The 25376-nt window shown below is 40.0% G+C and overlaps 1 protein-coding gene across 1 annotated transcript in view; it reads left to right on the plus strand.

Annotated features, from left to right (window-relative positions):
• The window catches only part of STK4 (serine/threonine kinase 4), a 71783-nt gene extending 46854 nt beyond the window's left edge, over positions 1-24929 (plus strand). The window contains exon 11 of the mRNA XM_026656819.2: positions 21417-24929. Coding sequence (XP_026512604.1) covers positions 21417-21575 — 159 coding nt within the window. The 3' untranslated portion in view covers positions 21576-24929. The remainder of the gene's footprint in view (positions 1-21416) is intronic.
• Positions 24930-25376: the final 447 nt, after the last annotated feature.

The raw sequence follows: 25376 nt of genomic DNA on the forward strand, positions 1-25376 counted from the left end.
GTGGCTTGAATATTTTTTTTAATATCTGCCATGGAAGATAATCATTTTTTGCTCTTTTTCCCCCCCATTGGGAGGAAAACATTTTGTAAAATAGGAGTCATCATTCATTCATGCTTTTTCACTTTGGCACAAACTGACATTGATTTGATTGCAGAGCACTCACTGTTATAACTTGCTGCCAAAGTTACATTTTTGTTGCTGTATCATATATAGCAGTCTGTGCTTGATATATAGCTTAATTTAAAAAGTATCCTTTGGGAGAATTAAAAATTACATGTAAAATATATAAGCTGCTGTTATGGTTTGCAATGAAGTCTTTTTAGATAGGCTACAGTACAGCCATAATCAGCCCTCTTAAATGGAAGTATTATGAATCTAACACCGTCCTATAACGTTGTTTACAGGACTAAACCTAGAAAGCTATAAATGGATTAGCTCCTGGTTACCTTAGAGATGCCTCTTTCCCATGTGACATTGTAACAGTTGATCAGCTGAGGTGGTCAAGTTGAAAATTCCTTAGATCAACCATGAGGGGCTGGGCTAATGTATTTTCAGGGAGGGGTCCTTTAGTGCAGAATTTATTTCCTCAGAGCCCAGACTTACTGACTTTAAGGTCATACAAGGTCCACTTGTTCTCTTGGGCTTTTGTGAGTCATGAGGGATAAGTAGCTAGGTGGGAGTTGTGAAGACTGGAAGACTTTGGGTTTGGGACACTTGGCCCTATTTGTGAATTTTCTATGAAGAAGGTAGTTGGCACAAGTGCTTTTTAAATTTATTTTGATTTAAGTGCTAAAACTGTATTTGGTGCTGTACAAATCAAAGGAAGAGACAGTCACTGCCTAAGGAGCTTAGTCTAAAATATTTATAAAACATTTCTTGGCTGCAGTCTATAAGTAGTACATGGTTTAGTTTGGACAAATATCTGAATTTCTGTGTAAGGCTGGTCAAAATATACTTGAGTCTCATTTCAATGCCTCTCTTCTTCCTTTGGTGTTTGATTCCTCATGATATGTTTTTTATTTCTTCAGTTTTGACATATGAATAGAAAAGTCTAACTCGTGCTCATTCTCAATGGTGTACTACAGTGGTTCTCAAACTTTTGTACTGGTGACGCCTTTCACATAGCAAGCCTCTGAGTGCGGACTCCCCCCCCATAAATTAAAAACACTTTTAAATATAATTAACACCATTATAAATGCTGAAGGCAAAGCGGGCTTTGGGATGGAGGCTGACAGCTCGCGACCCCCCATGTAATCACCTCGCAAGGGGTCCCGACGCCTAGTTTGAGAACCCCTGCTGTACTATATGTGTAATTATTCAGTAGTCTTCCCTGTTTCTCTCTCTAAAGCCCCTTTGCTAAGGTTTTATGCTGTTATCTGTAGTAGTGTAGTAGGTATCCTTCAGTCTTGAAAGACCACGGGTATGCACCCCTGAGAGGTAAAGAATTTACTCAGTTGGTTTTATGGCAGCCATGGTTGTGTCTGAAGAAACCCAATCAAGAGAGACCATCTCTGCCATATCTGTCACATGTAAAGGTGATGTTTCGACCCTTTGGGCTCTGCCTTCTGTGAGCTCTTTTCTCCTTTGCTAAGCTGGATGGCTTCCTCTCATAACTCCAGAGGCCTTTAAGTTCTTGTTTCCAAAGGCTGCGGTCCTGAGTGTGATCTTCCCAGTTGTCCACATCCTTTTTTTTTGAGGTCTCGCTTGCACACATCCTTGAAACGCAATTTTGGGCGTCCTTTGGGTCTTACCAATTCACCATAGAGAATGTCCTTTGGGATGCACCCATCATTCATTTGGCACACATACCCAAGCCAGCAGAAGCGTCTCTGAGGAGTGTTTGCATACTGGGTATACTGGCCCACTTGAGCACCTCAGTGTTGGTGACTGTCCCTCCAGGAGATTCCAAAGATTTGACAAAGGCAACACATAGGAAAGCTGTTGAGCCTCTTTTCCTGATGAGACTATAAAGCATGTGTCTCGGTCAAGTACAAAAGTGTGCTGATAACATATACATGATACACACCAATCTTTGTATGTTCTGTCAGTTTGTTGTTTTGCCATACCCTCTTGCTCAGTCTGTTTATCTGTTGTGGTGGCTTTTCCAATGCGGATGTTGAGTTCTGTTTCAAGTGAGAGGTTGACTGCGATAGTGGACCCCAGGTATGTGATTCGTTCACCACTTCAAGTTCATAGTTGTTGATCTTGATGGAGGATGCTTCTTCAACTCCTTGGCACATTAGGTTCGGTTTTTTCGGCTTATGGTAAGCCCGAAGTCTTGGCAGGCTCTGAAAAAACTGTCCATGAGGTTTTGGAGATGGGCTCTGTGTGGGTTGTCACTGCTGTGTCATCAGCAAAGAGGCGGTGTTGGATGAGGGTCTCCCGAGTCTTGGTTTAGATCTGAGTCTGGCAAGATTGAACAGCTTTCCATCAGATCTGTGTTTTTTAGGATATTACTTATGGAGGAGTTAATACAGTTGTTGAATATTTCCAATTAGCAGTGGTGGAATAAAACAGCTAGTGGGCTCCTTAAAAGGTTTGCCCTGTCATCTTTCATACTGAACTCAGTGAGCAGCTGTTTTAAAAAATTGATTTATTATGCCCTTAGAGTAGAAAGAAAAATGTAGAGCCATATAGAACCTATTGAGGTAAAAAACTGTTGGCAGTATTTAAAGTCCCTGAAAACTAACATTCTCTAATGAAACATAGTGTTTGCAAGTGGCTAGTCTAGTTCCTTTGTGTTTTGTGTATACCCACAGTGCCATAATAAATAGTTAGATGGACGGCTACTAGGAATCAAAAATAAAATTATGAAAATCTGGCATGACAAAATAGTCGTTAACTAGACATAGGTTTCTAAGAGGCCTCACATGGTGATATTGCACTGAAAGGTCATCTGAATCTTTGGTTGAAATCTCAAAGATTTGGCCCCATTTCAATGAAGAGCACCATCTCTCACATTCCCGCAAGCTCAAGCTGTTCCTTTGAAAATACCCTATACACTGTTTGTTTTCAGTGCTCCTTCATAGGATTTTCAAGCAACTCTCATCCCTTTTGCACTCAGATGAAACAATTTTATTACCTTAAATTGACTGAGTGTTGTAGTGGATAGGGGACCCATCAGACTCGCATTTCCAGCAGTACTCCAGAATTGCCCCTTTACTCCAAAATGGCCCCATGGGTACAATCCTTCCTCTATAGTACTCCAGGCCTAGGGAGCAAATAGGAGATAGAAATCTAAATTGCAATGATTGTCTCTAATCTATTACCGGCACTTAAGAGTAAGCTTGGAAAAACCACAAGCCGATCCAACTCAGGCCCATCTCTAATAGACATTAAGCTGCCTTGTTTAACTCAATTGTGAGTCTTTATGGGGGGGGGGAAATGCTGTGGAAATTGCAGTGTACTGTAGCTTTAAAGTGTATCAAGTCTTTGGACAAATGACCATAATTCATTGAAGTTACCCTTGGGCCTTACGCCTTTTACTAAATAGAATTGATTCCAAGCCTATCAGAAGCTCAGCACAATTAGAGTGGGTCAGAGAATTGCAGAATCTATCTGTCCATTGGGAGTGGACTGTAGCTGGTCAAGTGGTTCAGCTCTTGTAGTTCTTGTTTGTGAACTTCTGTTCTCTCCTTTTTTTCCTTTAACTAGCTAGGCATTGAGCTTTTGAACAAATTTTCCAATGTTGCCTGTCTTCCAGTAGCATTTTCACAGTAGGGTGTAATAAGTATTAATGGAAGCTGTGTGTAATCTCCGCAGAATGCAAACCGTTGCATTACCACTTAATTATAACACTTCTTCGGTAGTAAAAGCTTGCTGAGTACTTTTCTCAAGCAGTGTTGTGTGGAAGGCATGACGTGAACTTTACTCCATGTTTAATTTTACTGCGAGCAGGAACTTCTGTAATTTATTCTAATGTGTAAAAAGACTTAGAGGATTCTATTTAAGGAAATCAGACAAATCATAATCACTTTGCAGGGGGAACACATCTGAAACAGCAAGAGAAATCTATCCTTGTGTAAGCACTTTTTCTTAGTGCTGTCTCCAGAAAACAAATCTTCTGGATAAGCAAGAGAGGCTGAGCTCTCCTGTTGCTCCAGACAAAATGACTTTAGCCTGGTTTCTAATTCAGTTACTGAAAAAATAGTGAGAACTTCTCTTTGTGGTTTTTAGGATTAGTCAGCTACTTTCTAGGTCCCTGAAGGAGCTTAGATTTTAAAATGCCTGAAGTTCAGTGCTACAAAACAAAACTATTGAGTTTGTCACTTTCTTTGTTTAGATGAAGTGGTCTGGTGTGTGTTTTCAGATACAAAATAGGTTACTTGCGCTGATACTTGCTCAGACTAAAAAAGGAAATGGTCCTGGATCTCGTATGATTAAAATGTACTGATCAAATCTGTGTTTAAAAATATCTTTTTGATAATTTCATAGCAGAGAATAGAGTTTTGGAGGCAATTTCCCCTGTCATGTAACTCCTGTACATTACTGATAGTAGTAACAATATGGAACAGCTGTATGAAAGCACTGATGGTAGACCCTCTCCTTTCTCAACCGTTTCAGGCATTATTATAAGCAATATTGAAATGGAATTCTCAGCTAATAAGAGCTAGTCAGTGATGCTCTAGTTATTGATGCGGAGCTGCATGGTGTTTCCTCAGTTTGCAGTTCCCTACAATCTGGATGTGGGTGTCTGATTTGCATAATCACTGTACAGTCACTTCACAATAACTGTGTTGTGAATGTACAGATCTCTACTACTGGCCACTATGATCTGTCTGTAATTGCTTCCTGTATTTGGAATTTTCTGACTGTTTGCCAGCAACAAAGATGCCATTTTAGCTTCTCATTCCCTTCAGAGGAAATAGAACAATTTCCAATTGGTGAAAAGCAAAGAAAATAAAGCTGTCACAAAGGTGAAAGGGAAATTGTGTTTATAAAGCTACACATGCTTTTGACTTTTGATCCTCTCATTTTTCTCCCCACCATCCTCCCTGCCAGCTGGCAGGGCCTCTGTATTATTAAAGTGAATGACAGGGAGGGGCTGGAATATTCCCATAATGACTGAAAATAATCCAGGAGAGAAGGGCCTTGCTGACCTGTAAGGAGAGAATGGATGTGTATAGATAGGAGGGACAATAGAAATGTGGTGAGCGCTAAAGTTATTGCTGTCCTTGATACAGAAAACATGAAGCCTGAACATAAACTGGCATATACTACTAATCCCTTCAGATAACAAGGGGTCAGAAGGTCAGATAGCTAAGTGGTGAAAATGTAGTGAATATAAAGGAAGATTGAGGTCACTTGGTTGTGGTGTCCGAGTACCTTCACAAGGGGCAAATAGCTTGTACTAAAGGGCTCTTTGATTCTTGTTACGCCTTTCTCCGCTAGATTAATGGCTGAAAGTAAAACCAGAGAAATTCAAATTAAAAATATAAAGCTTTTTTCGTTTTAAACAGTGGAAGGTGATTGTTCCAACTGTTCAAATTACCAAGGGAGGTCATAGGATCTCCATCTTTTGATATCTTCAGATCAAGGCTGGATGCCTTTCTGGAAGATGTGCTTTGGGGCATGTCTTCACTGCAGTTAACCCAAGAAAATGGTTTTCAGTTCTAAGCACCTGGTTAGCCTAGCCTGGATGTGAGCAGCCACACTGCAAAGTTGTGCTGGCTAGAAAACAATAATTCAGTTTTGTGAAAAAATTTCAAGGTCGCAAGGGCTCCTCCCCCCTTCCATTCCAATGTGAAACAAAAACCAAGACCTTTCCAATTTTTTTGTAAAACAGGAAGAGACAAACACTGGAGAATGGATATCATAGGCTGGCTGATCTACAGCATATATCTACACTGCAAAGAAAAACCTGTGGCACTCAGTCTCAGAGCTCAGGTCAATTGATTCCAGCTCACGGGGCTTGGGCTGTGGGGCTAAAAATAGCAGTGTAGATGTTACCGCTTGGTCTGGAGCCTGGAGTCTGAGACTCGATTCCATGGGTTTTCTTTGCAGTGTAGACATGTCGCAGGTGGGCTGGAACCCAGCTCACTTTAAGCAACTGCGTTTCCACTGAGGTTGTGAGGGAAAGGATCAGGTGATACCTTGAAGCTTGGTAACTTGAAGTAGCTCAGTTGAGCTGGAGACATGGAAGGAGTTGGTAGACTTCTTCAAGAGACCATGCAGCAGGGGAAAGAGCCCAAATTACATAGGATTATCAGGCAGATGGCTTGCAAAATGTAATCTACAGGGAGCAGGTTAGGAAAAAGGGAGAAGAGATGTTTGCCTAGACTACCAGGCAGATGGCCTGTGGACTGTCTACCTGTAGGGAGTAGATAGACCCCTGCAGAAGACCCTGGGAGGTGAAAGGACATGATTGTGTTGAATGTGTGTTAAATAGCTTTAATTTGAAGAAATAGTACTGAATCCCTGAAGAAAAGGGGTTGGAATCCTGTGGCTGGAGAGTGTTCTTTGGTACCTGAGTGGAGAGGTAGAAAATTTTAGATGATTCCCCAGTCCCCAGGTTTCATGATGGATTTGGGCCCTGGAAGAAAGATGCTTTGTTGTGTAGCCCTGATACAGTGAGATGATTCAGCTGCAGTGGCAAAAAGCCCATATTCATGAACAGGAGAGTAGAACTGACATAAATGTACAAGTCCCAAGTGTTCTGGGTCTGTTGTAACATAACCAGTCTGTCTTAAATACCATCACTTGATTCAGCTGGGAGTAGGATTCCAAGTATGCTGAGCTATGTGTTTTCTTTCCTTCATAGCCAGTAAGGTTTGGTCTACACCCAGGTTTTGGGGTGAGGTTTTTTGGGGGGTGGACTCATCTAACTTATTTCAGTTAGGGGTGTCATTGTTATACCAATATAGTTAAACAGGTATGACTCCTAGTGTGGACACAGTTATGCTGGTGTAAAAGTGCTTATTTCCATGATGGGAAATCAGTTTCTAAACCACTATAGTTAAAGCAATACAAAAACTGTGTGTAGAGATGTCTACGCCTACTGTTCAGCATCAGCCCTCTCTCCCTCGTGGAAATTCCAGCACAAGTGATGTTATGAATCACACCACATGCTACAGCCTACAGTGTGTGTAGCCAGAACACTACCTAAATAATTAAGTTACATTAAAAGCAGAAGCTTGTGCTGTTGAGATTTTTATTTTTCAAATCCTTTGAAAAATTAATATCTGTATTTTAATCTTACAAGAAATCCCACAGTGTTTGCATTCACCCATTGCCTTCACATTATTGAGAAACTTCACTGACATTCTAAGGCTTAAAAAAAAATCGAGATAATTAGTATTTAGCAGAGTACTATGGTTTGTGCTTATTAACTGTAATATCTTTTCATGACTTAATTTAGCATGTTTAAAATAATATACATATAATCAAGCCCTGTGGTGTTTAAGGCAAGCTGAGTAAGATTGACTGCAGATGTTTGACCACGTTTATAATTAAATCTATTAGTTGTCCTAGTTCTGTGATTTCTAAAACAATTACTTGCATTGGGCAACTTGTTCTAGAGCGATAAAATATTTAATGCCTGTTTTCATGGGCCTTCATGTAGTTGAGAATGAGTCCTTAATTTTTATGTTAGTGTTTAATATATGCAGGTGATGTTGAGCCAGCATTTCAAGGGAAAGCGCTAGAGAGGAAAAATAGTTGTGTTTTTAACAAAGCCAAAAACTTGCCAGTTTCAAGATCTGAATTCTGTACCACTGTTCAGCATATGAAATTCCTCTCTGCGTTTACTTTATTTTTGCCAGAAGAATTACAGACTTTTTGCTGGTTGATTGGGACCTCAGAAAACAAGCTGGTAGCATTGTTCAATAATTTGCTGTACTCAAGGACTCTTATTTAAAAAAAAAAAAAAAAAAAAAAGGGCATATATTTGGCATGATGCTTAACCATTGTTTCAGGTTGCAAAAGGCTTGTACCAAGAATGGCCTTGGCTTTTACATCTGTCACAGCTCTTATACTTGAATTTTTGAGACTTTACATACTATCTATCTTAGGCTAGGTCTACACTACCCGCCTGAATCGGCGGGTAGAAATCGATCTCCTGGGGATCGAATTATCGCGTCTCGTCGGGATGCGACAATCGATCCCCGAATCGACGCTCTTACTCCACCAGCGGAGGTGGGAGTAAGCGCCGTCGACTGGGAGACGCGGAGGTCGATTTTGCCGCCGTCCTCACAGCGGGGTAAGTCGGCTCCGATACGTCGAATTCAGCTACGCTATTCGCGTAGCTGAATTTGCGTATCTTAAATCGACCCCCCCCTGTAGTGAAGACCTGCCCTGAGTGTCTGCTATCATAACACACTGACGTTTGGATTCTTGTTACAGTTTGTTGGGTTGCAAATAACTTGTGTACAAATAGCTTCAAATCAGCGATTGTGGGCCAGAAATAAAATTCATGGTTTACAAATGAAGAATGAAAAGTGCAAAAATTTAGGTTAGTAAATTTCTAGGTATTGACCTAGGTTTCCTTAAAGGGAAAACATCCTGATAGTATTGATGACCTAGCTCTCTAAGCCAAGGTCATTGAAACACAAGTGCACATAGTCTCTTACATGAAATGCCTTCCATCCCAAAGGATCTCTAAGCACTTAACACACTATTTATAGGAATCCTTTCACCCACCACTGAAATGTAGCCACTTCTGGAGTGAAATGTGGCAACTCCATGCAGCTTGATCTGTATTGTTATGTACAAGAGGCTCAGATACTTTGAGATTCACTTATTTTATGGTATTGCAAATTGTTGCAAAATATCCAGTTCCTGAAGACCTGAAATTTGAGGCAAATAGTTTGGTAACAATTAAAATGTATGCCAAGTTTTATTTTGAATGTGTTCATATGTCTGTCCATCTACATTTAAGGTTCTTTATCTGTTCGCCATGAAGACACAACGTGAACCGGGGTATGTTGTGACTTCTATATAACGTACACACATGCTATTTATAACCTGCATCCTATGACCCCTCCTGCCTCTCCAGCTACTGTCATATCTCTCTTCACATCCAAGCTCCTTGAGCATCCTGTCTGCTCCTAATACTTCAACTTCCTCTCCTTTCTCAGGCTGTTCTGCAACCAAACTTCTGCCCATCCACTAATGTCTCGCTAATGTCACTTAAGGTGAATGGCACTTGGCCTTGTTCTCACCCTGCTCAGTCTGGTCTTTGAAACAATCAATCACTCTTCCCTCCTTAGGGTTTCAGAGTTCTGTGCCCAATTTGTTTCCCTTCAATAATTAATGCAGCATCTGCCTTTGCGGATGGTGACCCTTAACACCATTCTTATTTGCTTCTTGCCCTTCTGCGCCCTACATCTGGGTAACCTCTTTATAGTGTAACACTCCTTAGGCAAGATTTTTTTCAAAAGTGACTAATGATTTTGGGTGCCTGAATTTTTGGGTGTCCATTCCAATGACCAGTTCCTTAAAGGGGTTTGATTTGCAGCCGATGCACTCGCAGCACTTTTTTGAAAATCAGGAACCCTTTAATGTGTGTCAGCTCAGGCACCCAACAACAGGAGCAGCCAAAATCACTAATGGCTCTCAAATCTTAGCTTCCTACTCTAGTTTATCGCATGCCATTTTTGTGTAATTGTGTTAGATTTTAATGGAACAAATATAGGAAACAATACTTAATCTGAAAATCCATATCAGTCCTAAAACCTGTTGTAATAACATTTTCAAGATTCTGTATCTCTAGTAGCATATCACATTTTGGCATTTAATGAGTTAGAATAGCTTGAGTAACTTTTTTTCCCCCAAGTCATATCTAAATTTCTCCTGTCTAATACCCACAAGCAAATAATCAGTTTAGTACCCTGCTGACGTAAAAATCTAAGCTGTTTTGAATTTCCTTGGGGCATTTTAGATGGTTGACAGGCATTCAAAGGTTGTTAAATTTGGTGTGTGAAACTGAGCATAAATGGAAAATACATTTGATAAAAGTTTAAAAAATGTGGTTTTGTTAGCTTGACTTGTCTGGCTCAGACGTATCTCTACCATCAGGAGCTTCTTTCCCCATGAAGCTTCAGCTTTATTCCTTTTGTATTTTAATCTTGGAAACTCCTAATCCTCCTGATGAAATTATTTGGCAAAACCTATTTTCTATAGACAACAGAAATGGAGGTTTGACACTGGGGCTCAGGCCCAGTAAAAGCCAGTCAGACTATGTGGGCAAAAGGTGGTAGGTGAGAATTGGGCACGTGAGAGAGAAAACCAGTTGAGAACAAAAAGTGTGTATGGAAAGATGGAAGAGTAACTGGGGAAGGAAAGGGGACTCCCCTCTGTGCACTAGGTACAAGTACCTTTTCACTGAAGTCCCACTAAAATCCTGTTTTTTCTGCTAACAACATTTAGGTTTTGTTGTATTTTCCTGAAAAAAATGAATCTTATTAGCAACTAAGTTCTAGCTGTGGCTACTGAGGTTGGCTTTGGAAATGCTATTGGGAGCTTCCTGTTTCCTTACCTCATGATACTGGCATGAGATTTTAATAGCGCCCTGTTTCTGGCAAGAGGTTTTGCATGGCTGCCACCCTTTAGGATTTGTTACTTAAATCTTACCTATCGCTTTCCTCCCACAGCAACTGTGGGATGTGTTTTGAGCACAGGTTCGCTGCTTGAAACTAGGTTTAAGCTGCTTGAAGCTCAGATGGAGAAACTGTAAATCTGCCTCTCTGATACCTAAGAATAATGGTCAGGTTAACCGGAGTGGCAGCCTGCTGGGTGTTTAATAAAACTGCAAAATCCTTACAATTTCTAGCAAATCTTTCTGTGGTTTCATAGGGCTGGTCTACACTTACCGCCCAAATCGAAGTAAGGTACGCAAATTCAGCTACGTGAATAATGTAGCTGAATTCGACATACCTTACTTCGACCTTACCGCGGTTCAGACGCGGTCCACACGCGGCAGGCAGGCTCCCCGTCGACTCCGCGGTACTCCTCTCGCTGAGCTGGAGTACCGCAGTCGAAGGGGATCACTTCCTGGTTCGATTTATCGCGTCCAGACCAGACGCGATAAATCGAACTCGGAACTTCGATCCGCAGCCGTCGAACTAACCGGTAAGTGTAGACTAGCCCATAGTGTCTTGACTTTAGGAATTAATTTATCTTTTTGAAGAGCATTTTCTTTATTTCTGGCTTCCTATTCTTAATGCTATCTGTTCTATCACATTTGTGTACAATTCATCTTTGTGTTTGGCTGAGATGCACTGTATGTAGGATGCACTTCAGAGGTGAATAACACCTTATTTTGAAAGCTCAACTGTTTAGTCAATAGAGACAAAGCACAGAGCTACGTAATCAAATGAGAACTCTCTAACCAATTTTGAAAGGAATTAAACTGTGTCCTTTCTGCTAGAAATAAAGCACTCCTGTATTAATCACTTTTAGCCAGGATGAAAGACAGTTGGTTATGATGTAACTGCTTCAAACTGTATCATGTTCCATTCATTTGTGACAGGCTGGAAAGTTTATTTTCTAAAATGAATTTTACAGCTCAGTTAAGAATTTTACACTGTAGTTTAGAGGTTAATATAGTTAATAAAACATGAATTTGTTTTGCTACTGAGGACTAAGCATTTTTTATTTTCTGCTATAAAACTGATTATTCAGCAATTGTCAGTTACTGAAAATGTGTGTGGGGAGCATGGAATGATTGTTTTTTAACCTTAGTAGTCTGCTTGTGTTCCAAAAATCAGTACCTGGTTGTGAATTTGAACTATGATGCTAAAAGAACCACCTGCCCTTATTGGCAATGGAGAACTGGCTGTGCTTTTGTGGAGAAAATGCAACACCAGCCTGTGTAAGGATTTGTGGGACTTGAACCTGGGTCTGTGGGGCTCCAGGTGGGCAGCGCTTCCACCAGGCGACCTTGGCAGAGGCACTGTCAACACACTGTACATCCTGGGATACCAGTCACTGCAGGAAGGGCTGCCCACACTAGAGGTGACTGGCAACTCCTCCCGTAACCTCTGATTGGTCCAGACCTACTATTTAAGCCTGGAGAGAGTGCCAGGAAGTCATATATGTAAAAGGGTAAATCCCTGACCTGCTGCTGGGAGAGACCCCCACCTTGTTTCTGGTTCCTGCCACCTCATCTGGCCCCCCAGTTCCTGGCCATTGACTCTGGTTCAATTTGCCTACAGCTCTAACCACTGGACCTGACTTCCGATACCTGAGTTCCTTACAGCCTGCTGGCTTTAGAGAGTATTTTTTAAGAAAAAAACCATCCTAAACTGTATGAGACATGGCAAAGATGCTAAGAAAGGGCTTTGTGCTAACTGGAGGATGAGGTTCAATGTTAGCAGATAACGAGAATTGCAAGAAGAATTGGGATTCGAAGCTTTGGCTGCCCTCAGAGACCATTCTGTGGCTCCTTGTGCAGTTTGGTGTGAATCTGATTTCATACACTGGAGACAGAGAACTGGCTTGTAGAAATCCTGGCCTGTAGGGGAAATGTATGAATGGTGCTGGTAAATTGCAGTTGCATCTTTTCTATTCCTAACTTTTATTTATTTATATATAATTAGTCACAAGATATGGAGCCTTTTTACATCTGTCACTAGTTCAGATCTGGTCCAGATCCGTAGTGACTTCACGCTGCTAAAGGGCTGTTGGCAAAGGTCATGTAAAATAAAATTGGTCTCAGACCAGCTCCTAGTAGGCAATGTCAGCACAACTCAGTTGACACCATCAGTGGCATTCTTGTCACAAATGAGACATGACTCTTTCCCTTTGCTCCTAGAAATGGTCCCTGAAGACCAGGATTAAGGTCACTTGCCAGGGAAAGCTTGCACTATCACTGCTGTACCTGTTCTCTGGATAATAAAAGGACTTCACTGTGCTATTTAATACAGCCCCTGCTTGCTTGCTTCTTTGGATTTTGATTTAGGGTATGTCTACACTACGGGATTAATCCGAATTTAGATAATTCGAATTTGGGAAACAGGTTGTATAAATTCGATTGTGCGCGGCCACACTAAGCACCTTAATTCGGTTTTTAACCACATTAATTCGGTGGTGTGCGGCCACACTACCCCATTAATTTAAACACAGTAATTCGGTGGTGTGCGGCCACACTAACCCTAATTCGAATTAACAAAATCGATTTAGGCGCTACTCCGCTCGTCGAGGTGGAGTACAGAAATCGATTTTAAGTGCCCTTTAATTCGAATTAACTGGCTCTGTAGTGTGGACGGGTGAAGGGTTAATTCGGATTAACGCAGCTAAATCTGAATTAAAGTCGTAGTGTAGACCAGGCCTTATTTATATTGGAATACTTGCACTCTAGTGTTCCCTGTTTTTACTTATTTAGAGCAGTGAGGAAGGGTAGTAATTTTCCACCCTTAGTTTGTGGTTTTTAAGGTGAATCTTTTGTGCAATTTAAATCTGGCATAGTCTGGCTAGAAAGAATGTAGCTGTTATAGACTGTCTCTGGAGCTGACAGAATTGTGGAGGTATAAATTACAGAGCACTCTGCCCTTGGATATATAACCGGTGGCTGTGTCTAACGTGTCTGCTTAGATCCATTATTTATTCTCTTTTTTCTGTTTAGGATCTTTTACATTCAATAAAATTAAACATTGCAGTGACCCCTCACTTGACTAACAAATGTGAGTCTGTTAATCTTTTTCCTATTTTTTAAGGATTGAAATGAAAAAACAGTAACTCAGCGAAGCAGATTGATGGTGTAAACATTACATGGCATCAGATAGAGAGTTATCCATAAGTCTTCCTGATCTGACTGCAAAGGGATGCCATGGATGGTTTTCTTCAGCAAGTGAGGGCGTGGGTATAATTATCTATCTCTAAGGTGCCCGTCACCTTATTTAATAGAGATGCAGAGATATTGAAAGGCAATTTAGTCACCTTTATTCTGCAATTTGAAGGACAAATGTATAAATATACAATTGGTTGGGCTGGAGAGACTTCCTCATGAGCAGTTGCATCACTGATCAGACAGTTTCCTGTTGTGTATCAATGTGATATAATAAGGTCATTTGAAATATCCGCAGGAAAAATAAAGCTGTTAATTTTGAGTAGTTATAAACTAGATCAGAGAACTGCTAGGTAAGCTCCCACAGGAAGAAAATATAAGGAAGAAAGGAGTTCAGGAGAGCTGGTGGTTTTTCAAAGACACAATATTAAAGGCAAAACAGCAAACTATCCTGATGTGACGGAAAGATAGGAAGAATAGTAAGAGGCCAACATGGCTCGATCAAGAGCTCTTTAATGACCTAAAAATCAAAAAGAACTCCTACAAAAAATGGAAACATGGACAAATTGCTAAGGATGAGTATAAAAGACTAGCACAAGCATGTAGGGACATGGCACAAATGAGGTGCACCTAGCAAGGGATGTAAAAGGCAATGTAGTTTCCTAAATATGTTAGGAGTAAGAGAGAGACAAAGGAAGGTGTAGGTCTACTACGTAACAGGGAAGAAGATGACATCAAGAAAATCGAGGGGTTTAAAATCTGTTTTACTTCAGCCTTCAGTAAAAGGTTAATGGAAACCAGATACTCAACATAATTAGTACTAACAACAAGAGGGACGGTAACACAAGCCAGAATAGGGGAAGAACGGGTTAAAGAATATTTAGATAAATTAGCTGTTTTCAAGTCAGCAGGACCTGATGAAATTAATCCGAGGGTACTTAAGGAACTAGCTGAAGCAATCTCAGAATCATTAATTGTCTGAGAGCTCATGGAGGACGGGTGAGCTCCCAAAGAACTGGAGAAAGCTACTATATTTGCCTATCTTTAAAAAGCAGAGGAAAACAGACCTGGGGAATTTATAGACCAGTCAGCCTAACTTCAATACAGGAACACATTATTAAAAAGTTTGTAAGCACTTAGAGGATAATAGGGTTATAAGGAATAGTCAGCATGGATTTGTCAAGGACAAATCATGCCAGACCAACCTCATTTCCTCCTTTGACAGGGTCACTGGCTAAGGGGTGAGGAGAAGCTGTAGATGTGATATGTCTAGATTTTCAGTAAGGCTTTTGACACAGTCCCACATGACATTCTCATAAACAAACCAGAGAAATGTTGTCTAGATGAAATTACTATCAAGTGTGTACACAACTTGTTGAATGACCATACTCAGAGTGTAGTTATCAATGGTTTGCTGTTAAACTTGGAGGATGCATCTAGTGGGGTCCTAGTCAATATTTGTACTAATGACTTGGATAATGGAGTAGAGAGTATGTTTATAAAATGGGTAGATGACACCAAGCGGGGAGGGGTTGCAAGCACATTAGAGGACAGGATTAAAATTCAAAATGACCTTGATAAATTGGAATATTGGTCTGAAATCAACAAGATGTAATTCACTAAAGACAAGTGTAAAGTACTACACATAAGAAGGAAAAATGGATTAATTAGGTAATAGTACTGCTGAAATAGATCTGGAGTTAGTGTTGGCTCATGTTCAGTTTGTGAGCCAATGTGATGCAGTTGCGAAAAAGCCTAATATAATTCTGCTGTGTATTAATAAGTGCCATATGTAAGACATGGGAGGTAATTGTCCTGCTCTGCTCAGCACTGGTGAGGCCTCAGCTGGAGCACTGTGTCCAGTTCTGGGCACCACACTTTTAGGAAAGATTGTGAACAAATTGGAGAGAGTCCAGAGGAGAGCAACAAAAATGATAAAAGATTTAGAAAACCTGGCCTATGAATAAAGGTTAAAAAAGATCCTGGACATGTTTAGTCTTGAGAAAAGAAGACTGAGGAGGGACCTGATAAGTCTTCCAATATTTTAACGGTTGTTATAAAAAGAATAGCAATCAATTGTTCTCCATGTCCAGTGAAGGTAGGACAAGACACAATCAGCTTAGTCTGCAGCAAGGGAGATGTAGGTTAGAAATTAGAAAGTTTTTCTAACTATAAGGATAGTGAAGTACTAGAATAGGCTTCCAAGGAGGCTGTAGAATCCCTGTTATTGGGGGGTTTTAAGAACAGGTTAGACACACACCTGTCATGGATGGACAAGATACACGTGGTCCTGCCTTAGCACAGGGGACTGGACAAGACGACCTCTACCCCCAAATATCTGTGCATCGTGAGACATTTTTTCCTTTCTTTCCTATCATTTTGCCTCTGGCATTTTTTCCTAAAGAAAAATAAATTCCAGTAAGCATAAATTCGTGGGATACTGAAGTTTGTGACACTGCTCCACGACAGATATGTATAAGGTAAAAATGTAATATATTGTAGAAAATAATGGTCTGTATGGTTTGTATTGGAGCCCCAATTACCCAAACAGAATGGGGGCCATGACATTTTTTAGGCAAAAGAAGAGTTTATTTTGGTAGACACACTTTGGGGGTAGGGGACAACCTTAATAAAACGACCTTTCAGATTACAGGACTTGTAGTGGATTTGAAATCCATTATAATTACTTGTGATTACCGACATATGAAAAGGATTTACACTAACCACATAGGGTCTCAGCAAAGATCTGCGGCTTATATTGATAACTCCATATCATTTTATTTTAAGTGAAAGTGAAGGACTCGTAGCCCTAGCTCTGGGTAGGTGTGATTTTTTTTTTTTGTATCCTTCCCACCACTCCACCAATGCATCTCTCGATACTGACCCACAACACCTTTGCTGTTCCAATTTTTCACCTCTTGTACCCTACCCATCAGCATGGTGTCTGAGCATGTTCCAGAGATGCATTAAGCAATATGTGCTGTATAGGGTACCTTCTCCATGTCTCTCCTCTCACTAAGGGGAGAAATAGTCTATGGATTTTATTTTGTTATGAAGTGCTATGTGCTTTCATTTGTGAAAGCCATGTCAAAAGCACACCCTGCACTTGGCTGGAGGCAGGTCAGGCGTGTTCTTGGTTTCTGAAAGTGAGAGTTCTGGTCCTAGATTGGCTCCAGCACAAACAAGTATTACACTTGCAATAGATAGTTGCTTTGTGCATAGTTGACAATTGTGGTCTTCATCCCAGATTGAGGTTATTTAAGTGTCAGTAAGAGCCTTGAAGATGAGAACTGAGACTTCCCATGTACTGTGTTGTTGGGAACATAGAAAGTGCCATTCTGAATGGTGGTCCACCTATTTTAGCATCCTGTCTCAGGCAGTGGCCAGCATCAGCTGCTTCAGAGAAGGTGCAAGAAACCCTGCAATATGCAGATAGAGAATACTCTCCCCGGGGAAACCCCCTAACCTCTAGTAGTTAGTTTGGCGGAAGCCCTGAAGCATGAGGTGTCATGTCATTTCTAAAACTTTCGTTTTGTAGTATTAATGCTGGCTGTTCTGTGGGGAATGACAGCCATTTCAAGGTTTTCCTCTTTGTCTGACTTTACTTGACTACTTTATAGTCCCCAGACTCCTAAGGGGGAGAATATTGAATAATTATCTTCTCTAAAACAAATTGTTAAATCAGCACAAAAAGTTAATAGGTGCCTTATATCAGCTTTAGACTGCTGTCTAATAAAGTTGTATTAATGTGTTTAAAGTATATCTTATGGAGAAAACACCTTGTCTTTCTAGTGAAAATTTTTTATACGAGATAGGCAAAATCACTCTGTATCCTTGCTAAAAAGCTTTCTTGTGCTAGGATTGTTATAATGTATGTATTAATAATCTTAAAGTAGCTGCTGATGGGAAATAATGTCTTGTCTTGCACAAAAACACTAATGAAATTCCAAAATCTGAGTCATGCTGGATCTACTAACAGGTAACCTTGTGACTTCCAGGAAATCTCACTCTACAATCTAAGAAAAGTCTAGCAAAGGAGTACTTAATTTGCTAAGCACTTAAATAACTAGCTGGATTTCTTTTAATATTTTAGTACATTGAGGACTCTGAAATTACAGCAATTGTCATTCAATAATAATTTGCCCACAGTACCCTTATACTTCTGATAGGAAATAATTGTGTTAACTGTGTAGTATTGGTTGGTAAATGACTAAAAACAACCACTGTAGCTGCATAATTAAAAAATTAAACATTTGGAGGAGTGCCATTTGCATTTAACAGAAGTAAAGAGAAATACTCTAATTCAAATGTTAATTAAACCTCTAAAAATCAATTTTGTTCACATAAAACCACAAATTCTATTGCATATTTTATTTGCTCTTCCATACCTTCCTCCAAGAAGTTCTGCAGCAAAAGTGTTGTCAATCGTTGTGCAAATATTTATAGAAGTAATTGCACACAAGTGTGTGGCCGTTTTGGGGAGATGGAGTTGGTAAATATTTTTTGAACAATCTACAGGCTGAAAGGATCACCAAAACCATTTATTTAACAGATTTAAATAATAAATAAATCAAGTCTGTGTGTAACTTATGAACAATTTGCAACATGTTAGACCAGTGTTGGGGCACAGGAGTTATACCAAGGAACAATGCAAATCACCAAGATTTCTTATTACATTCAGTTACCATAATCACAATTCTTTAGTACCTCAGATACATTTATCATGTTTCCAGTACTCCAAGGATTAAAAGCATGTACTAGTCTTCAGACACTTTTAAGAGTGCGATCCCTGATAGTTGAATACTTTGGTGTGAAAGGGACAAACTTAAAATATCTAAAGTAATTGCTTAATGTTATTTCTTACATCACTTTTTGGCTAGTTTGTTTGGTCTTACAAAGGAGAACACGCAAGTAGCATTACTTATTTAAAATCCAAAATATGGTTACTTGAGGTCTTACTCAACAATGTAGACTCAACAAGACAACTTTCAATTATTTATACAGAATTATTCTTTCTGTTCTTTACTTTCTAAAACAAACTCTCACCACTTCTTAGCCCTGTGTAATCTTGGAGGAGGGAAGTGCTGTTTATGAGGCTGGTCTGATTTCTGAAGCTTGCTTGTGGGTCCAGTTAACTCTGCTTCATCCTGTAACCCTGCAGGAAGGGAGAGGCTGGCTATGGAGTTTCAGCAAACTTTGCAGTCCCTGCGGTGGCATCAAGTTTATAAACCCTGTTTCCAGGTTCTTGGAGGAGGGCAGTTCTCTTACTTTCTGTTTGGGCACTGGTCACCTGGACACTCAGATTGCAGTTTCTCTCTTGCTTCTGCCAGTATCCAGTAGATGGCGTCAGTGTACAACAAATTTCTTCAGTGCTTCTCTTGGACGGAGGGTTTTTATGTTTGATTTGCTTCATGGATTGTGTTTCAATATTAGCCCAAACTAATGGGAAGTTTCCCCATTTTATGAAATTTCTTATAATATTTCAAAGTTAAACCCTGATTAGGTGCTTATCTTTTCCCTTCTTATGCTATACAATTCCTATCATTTTACAAAAAAAAAAAAAAATCCCTTTGGTCCTCTAAATCCGGTGGACACATGGTCCATACATACTTTTTCATTTCACGTCTTTCAGGGCTTATCAAATACATGAGACACATTATTCAGATAGAGATGTATATCTGATAACACTCTTTCCATTCCACTAGTAAAATCATCACTGAGAAAGTTTGCAGATTACAAAAATTGGAGGAGTGATAAATCGGGTTGCCACCCATCCAGATTTTACCCAGACAGTCTGGTTTCTGGCTTCTGTGTCCAGGTGCCATGAAGGGTTGCCAGGTGCCTGGTTTTTGAGTGGAAAGTCCGGTCAAAAAGGGGTCCTGGCAGTCTCCAATCAGATGTACTGACCGAACACCAAAAGCGTGGTTACCGCGGGGTACGGGGAGGTGCCGGGTCATTAACTCTCGCCAGCCCCCGCTCAGCCGATGCTGCCTCTTACCTGCACACAGGCTCTTTGTCAGGCTGCAGCAGCTCCTGTCCCAGCCCCAGAGCAGGGGGAGTCTAGCTGGGAGAGTTGGAGATGATCCAGCCACAGTGGGGAGAGGAGCGAATGACTGAAGTGGGGCCTTGGGGGGGAGAGGTGAGGCAGGAGGCAGGCCCTTGGGGGTCCAGTTACCAGCCATTAGAAAGATGGCAACCCTAGTGGTAAATAAGGAAGAGTACAGATCATTGACACAGACTATCTAGATCTCTGGTAAAGGCCCAAGCAAACAATGTGTCTTAACACAGCTATATGTATACATCTAGGAACAAAGAATGTAGACCAAACTGCTTCTCAGGATAGAGTCCTCCATCCTGTGACTTCGAAAAAGATGTACATGGGGATAATCAGTTGAACATGAGCTCCCAATGCGACTCTGTTTTCAAAAGGGCCTACGCAGTCCTTGGATGCGTAAAAAGGGGAACCTCGAGTAGGAGTAGAGAGGCTATGTTCTGGTGCCCACAGTTCAAGAAGGATGTTGATAAATTGGAGAGGGTTCAGAGAAGAGCCACAAGAATTATGATAAAAAACCACACCGTATAGCCATAGACTCGGAGCTCAGTCTAACAACTTTCTCTTTGTTAAGCTAAAGGGGTGATTTGATTAGTCTAAGTACCTACATGGGGAACAAACATTTAATAATGGGCTCTAGAATCTAGCAGACAAAGATCTAACACAATCCAATGGCTGGAAGTGGAAGCTAGGCAAATTCAGACTGGAGCTAGGGCATACCTTTTTAACAGTGAGAGTAATTAACCATTGGAACAGTTTACCAAGGGTTGTGGTGGCTTCTCCATCACTGGCAATTTTTAAATCAAGACTGGATATTTTTCTAGAAGCTCTGCTCTAGGAATTATTGTGGGGAAGTTCTATGGCCTGTGTTATACAGAAGGCCAAACAAGATTATCACAATGGTCCCTCCTGGCCTTGGAATCTGACTTGATTCATAAGGAAGATGAATGTACTATTTCTGATTTGGGATGAAAGATATATGTTGGACATTGTAGGGTATCACTAAGTTTGACCTCTGGGACTTCTGGCTTTTTGGGTCTATTCCTAGCTGGTTTTAACTTACATTTTCTAAACTTCTCTCTGGTTCTTAATTCCTTGTAGCTAGACAATCAGGTGGGAATTCTTGCCACATACACATCATGAAAGGTTCCTTTCTAAGGGTTTATTATAGCTTGAAGCCGACTCTTTGCTTTCCTGGGAATCGTGTAATTCAGTTTTAACTTAATTGATGCTCCCCACTCAAGATGGCCCACCTGTTGTGATGTGCATCTTGAGTCCCACTCTCTCGCTCCAAGAAGCAGCTTAATTTTGGAACGTGCATGGGGGGTGATTGGCAGTAATCCTGGTTATGAAGAGAAAAAGGTGCTTGCTTCCAGGTTATGTAAATGGAGAGGGCTATAGTAACCCACATTTGGGTATATTTGACATGTATACATTTTACAAGCATGTCACTTGTCCTTTTGTTTCTCAATTAACCCCTTATTGCTTTCCTTGGTTAGTTCAGAACCATTATACTGTTAGGATGCTGTGTGAATGTTTATAATCTGTCAGAGCAGAATTTCCTGCAGAAGTGTTGATCTTTTCTGTCAAGTATCTGCACAGGCTCTGACGTTGGTACGCATTCTGTTTCCTTTCTGCTAGTTAAAGAGCTGGGGCGTAGAGGAACTTCAGAGGAGACTCTCAGCACTCGATCCCATGATGGAACAGGAAATTGAAGAGATCCGCCAGAAGTATCAGTCTAAACGGCAGCCAATCCTTGATGCCATCGAAGCCAAGAAACGTCGGCAACAGAACTTTTGAGAGCGCCACTGGTAGAATAAATGTCCACCCTCTGAAACAATCAGAACCTTGCTTTTATGACTACTACGCAGATTGATTTCTATTGAAATGTGTTAGCAAAGTAGGGAGCAAAACTTCTGCTCACTTATTTTTCCATAGCACCTTTCTGAACTCAGGAATGCCATTAAGTGGGACATCCTGATGGATGGATAATGGTATGTTTTAATGTTGGATATATTTAAAATAGAAAGTGTATTATTTCAGTTGTTACTGTTTTTAGATTAAACTTGTTTTAAATCAGGGGAACAGATACAAATAAGACTAATGTTGGTTCATTTTCTTAATGTAACTTTCAGTAGTCCATTTTCTTCCTTTTGAATTTAATATGTACTGTGGTGTTTAACGGCTGCATGTCTTTTTTTGGTACAGGCTCAGTTTCAAACATTTTAACTGTGTCTTACTACTGTTAAGGTACCGTGGAAAGTGTTAGCAAATTGGAGAGGTCACTGAAGAGAGTAGACAAGAAGATGCAGAAACTATTCCCACCTTTGGAAAGGAACAAATCTTACTTTTAAAAAGCCTGTAATAAGCCCCATGCCTTACCCTGTGCGCTTTAAGCAAGTGTTTTTTGAGCCCGTAGTTTTGTCTTGTATGTACTGTATAAATTAATACTGGTAGACTAAGCATGTTGCTGTGCTTCCATCAAATGCTATTCTGCAGTTTAAAAGCCTCACTGACTTAAACCAAAAACCAAGCAGAGTTCCAATGTAAAACAAAGCAGATGCTCCTTCATCTGCATCCTGGGAAATAGCCTTCATTTAGTTCCTACTAGCATTGGAGTGCTAAAAAGTTGTGTGTGAACCCTCTCTTGGGAAATTAGATATTTTTTGCTCCACTAAGGAGAGGATTTAAAAATATTTCACTAATTATGGTGATTTACAGGGCTTTAAAATTTCAAGCTTCCATCTTTAGATGAAAAATTAATTGCATAATGTTTTACTTAGAGGTCAAGTACAGCAGAAAAGCTAAGCTGAAAATAAAGATAGGTTACGCAAAAGATTAAACAACAATATATTGACGCCAGATGAGTTGGGCGACTGAAGTTCCAACTTAACCTGTTCTGCATTTAATATGGCTAAGATCAACCTCTTCCAGTTTTTCTGAACACACTGGTAAATAGTGTGTTTTCTGTCTGGGATAACTATGTAAAGTCTGCCTTTTTCATGGTGTTAACGGGTTGTGGAAAATCACCAGATTGTGCATTTACCGTCAGTGTGAGTCAAATTACCTTGAAATGATTTAATAAACTTTCACTGACATGATAAAGAGCAAAACAGAAAAAGTAATCCAGGTATCTCCAGTTATAGATGCAGAGACCTAACAGCGGGTGTGCTATGCATTGGCAGCAGTAGAGCAAAGCTAATGTTGGATTCGATTTTAGGATCCACTTGTAGTTGTATCTAGTTATTCCACATAAGATGAAATGTTTGTAAAGAGCAACTATGTCAATTATTTTCTTTCTCTGATGGACTAGTTTTCATGTCATCCTTCTGAAACAGACTTTGGTACGACACACACAATTAAATATCAATGTCTCCTGAAATCAAATGCTTCTAGTAACAAGAAAGGTTCCTGTCATAGCTGGTAGAAGCATTATAGTTTTAGACACGTTGTTTCTTGGGATTGTACCCTCAGCTGCTGTAAATTAGTGAGCTCCGTTGGCATAGAAGGAGTAATGCCAATTTACACCCCTGAGGATCTGGCTTTTAACATCTTCAGTTTATTCCTCAGCTGCAAATAGACAGAGCTAATATAACTGACTGCAAGAGCTCAGCAGCCTAGTCAGGCAGACTCTGGAAAGAAAGGGAGGCAGTCGGCAATGTGTTCTGGTACAACATGGGAGCAATATTCCATGCGTACCCACATTAACCAGCTGTGGGGAAGTCATGATTTTTGATAGCCTCTAATATTGCAAAAGTTTCTAGCATGAAGATCTTGAAAGAAACCAACTAAATTGAGTTAAAAATCACTTCCACAGCACAAGCTAAATAATTTAAACCTCTGTTTTTGTTAGTAGATGACAATCTCTTAGCAATAAGAATCTGGCAATTTAAATGAACCATGCAGGCTAGTAAGCGCCTGTGTTGACAATACAGCACACTAATAATGCTGGACACAAACACACCATCTGCAGTACTTATTAAAAATTCATCCAATGTGTGTGTTTTCTCACTTAAAAATATTTATTAAAGATGCTCAAATGTTTTTTTGGTTTTTTTAGGGCTAGTGTTCATTACATTCCCTTGCTTAAATGAAGCTTCCAGTAACAAGATGCAATTTTTTAATTTTAAATACTGGATCATGGCTTAGTTACTTCTAGAACATATGGATTTTGCTTCTGGCATGATGCACATGTACAATATGAGTGACTTGGTAGCAAGCCAAGTGCATTGCTTACATGTCAAGTAGACCATTCTGTTAGGAATGGTTTGTCTTTGTACCATATTTACCACTGATAGACAAAACTTCTTTCAGCAACAGGAAGACATTGAGAAGCCCATGTTTTACTTAAAACACTGAAGTTGGGTGCTTGACTTCAGTTTTCACTTTACTGAGTGCATAACTTGATGGCTATAATTGGTGCTTACAGCCCAATATAGAGTTAGTGAAATAACTTTCAAATATTTGGGTTCTTTTGCTGTGATTTTTTTCATAGCCAACCATTTCAGTGAAAGTAAGAAGTGGTCCAATGGTTTAATTTTCTCTTAAATCTGCCTTTAATGCCCATAAGAGTTGAGGCCTACAACTAGATTTACTACTCTGAGTTTGAACAAAAATGGGAATTTTTTCACCTTCAAGAATTTGTAATCTTAACTAGAGAAAACATTTCCCTTTTCAGATTCCCTGCAGGAGCCTCTCATATGCTCACTCCTTAAATTCCTCCAGCTTATGACAACTGAGGCTTATATCCTGAGGGACTGCAATTCAGGCAACATTTTTAAGCAATATGTTCATTTAATTGTAAAATTATATTCACCTGCTTTATGGGTCCATATGCATTACTGAAAAGTATTCTGGACAAACTGTCATCTTCACTTTCCAACCTGCAAAGATGCTGATGTCAGTTATGTGAGACTTAATAATGTGAAGTTTGTAGCTTTAACTTTTTGTAACAAATTAGTGACACTGGCATAAAGTGCTGACTTGAAATGCTATTTTGTAAGAGCTGACTGTTTGTATATATTAGTATTGTCATTAGTTTGTATATGTATGAAATAGTGACTTATTGCATTTCCTTAAAGTTTGATACAGGAGATCTTGTTTGAATGATCTTGCTCAAATATCTTGCCTTATTTGTTCAAAATGACAAATAAACTGCCCTAAATGAAAGTCACAATGCCTTGACTATTTATGGGGAATTTAAGAGTCTTAATAGTACAGTATTTTCTTGCTTGAGTCATAAGCACCAGAAACATTGAAAAATCCTCAGATCTTTCAGAGCAGTTTTCTTAAGGGCAGGTTGGTTCAGAAATTGGTAACAAGATGTAGAACCTGTTGCCACTAGAGAACTGGTTCCAATCTATTCCTGTTCAGCAGTGGGTCCATAAATTAACCAGGGGATGACTCTTCAGTGGCCTAGGAATTGGGAGTTGAGTCCAGTTTCTATTGGACATTTTCTACAGAAATCAGTTAGCACCTTTTGTTAGAAGTCTCTACAGCAGTCAAGTGCGTATGGAGACAGAACTCATTCACTCTGAGGGGTACCTTACACTGTCCCAGCTGTTTGCTGTACCTGTTCTGTGCCTAGGACTTCACTCTTCA

This window comes from Terrapene carolina, unplaced genomic scaffold (genome assembly GCF_002925995.2).
Source record: "Terrapene carolina triunguis isolate 2854851 unplaced genomic scaffold, T_m_triunguis-2.0 Scaffold233, whole genome shotgun sequence".
In the NCBI taxonomy this organism is placed as follows: Eukaryota; Metazoa; Chordata; order Testudines; family Emydidae; genus Terrapene; species Terrapene triunguis.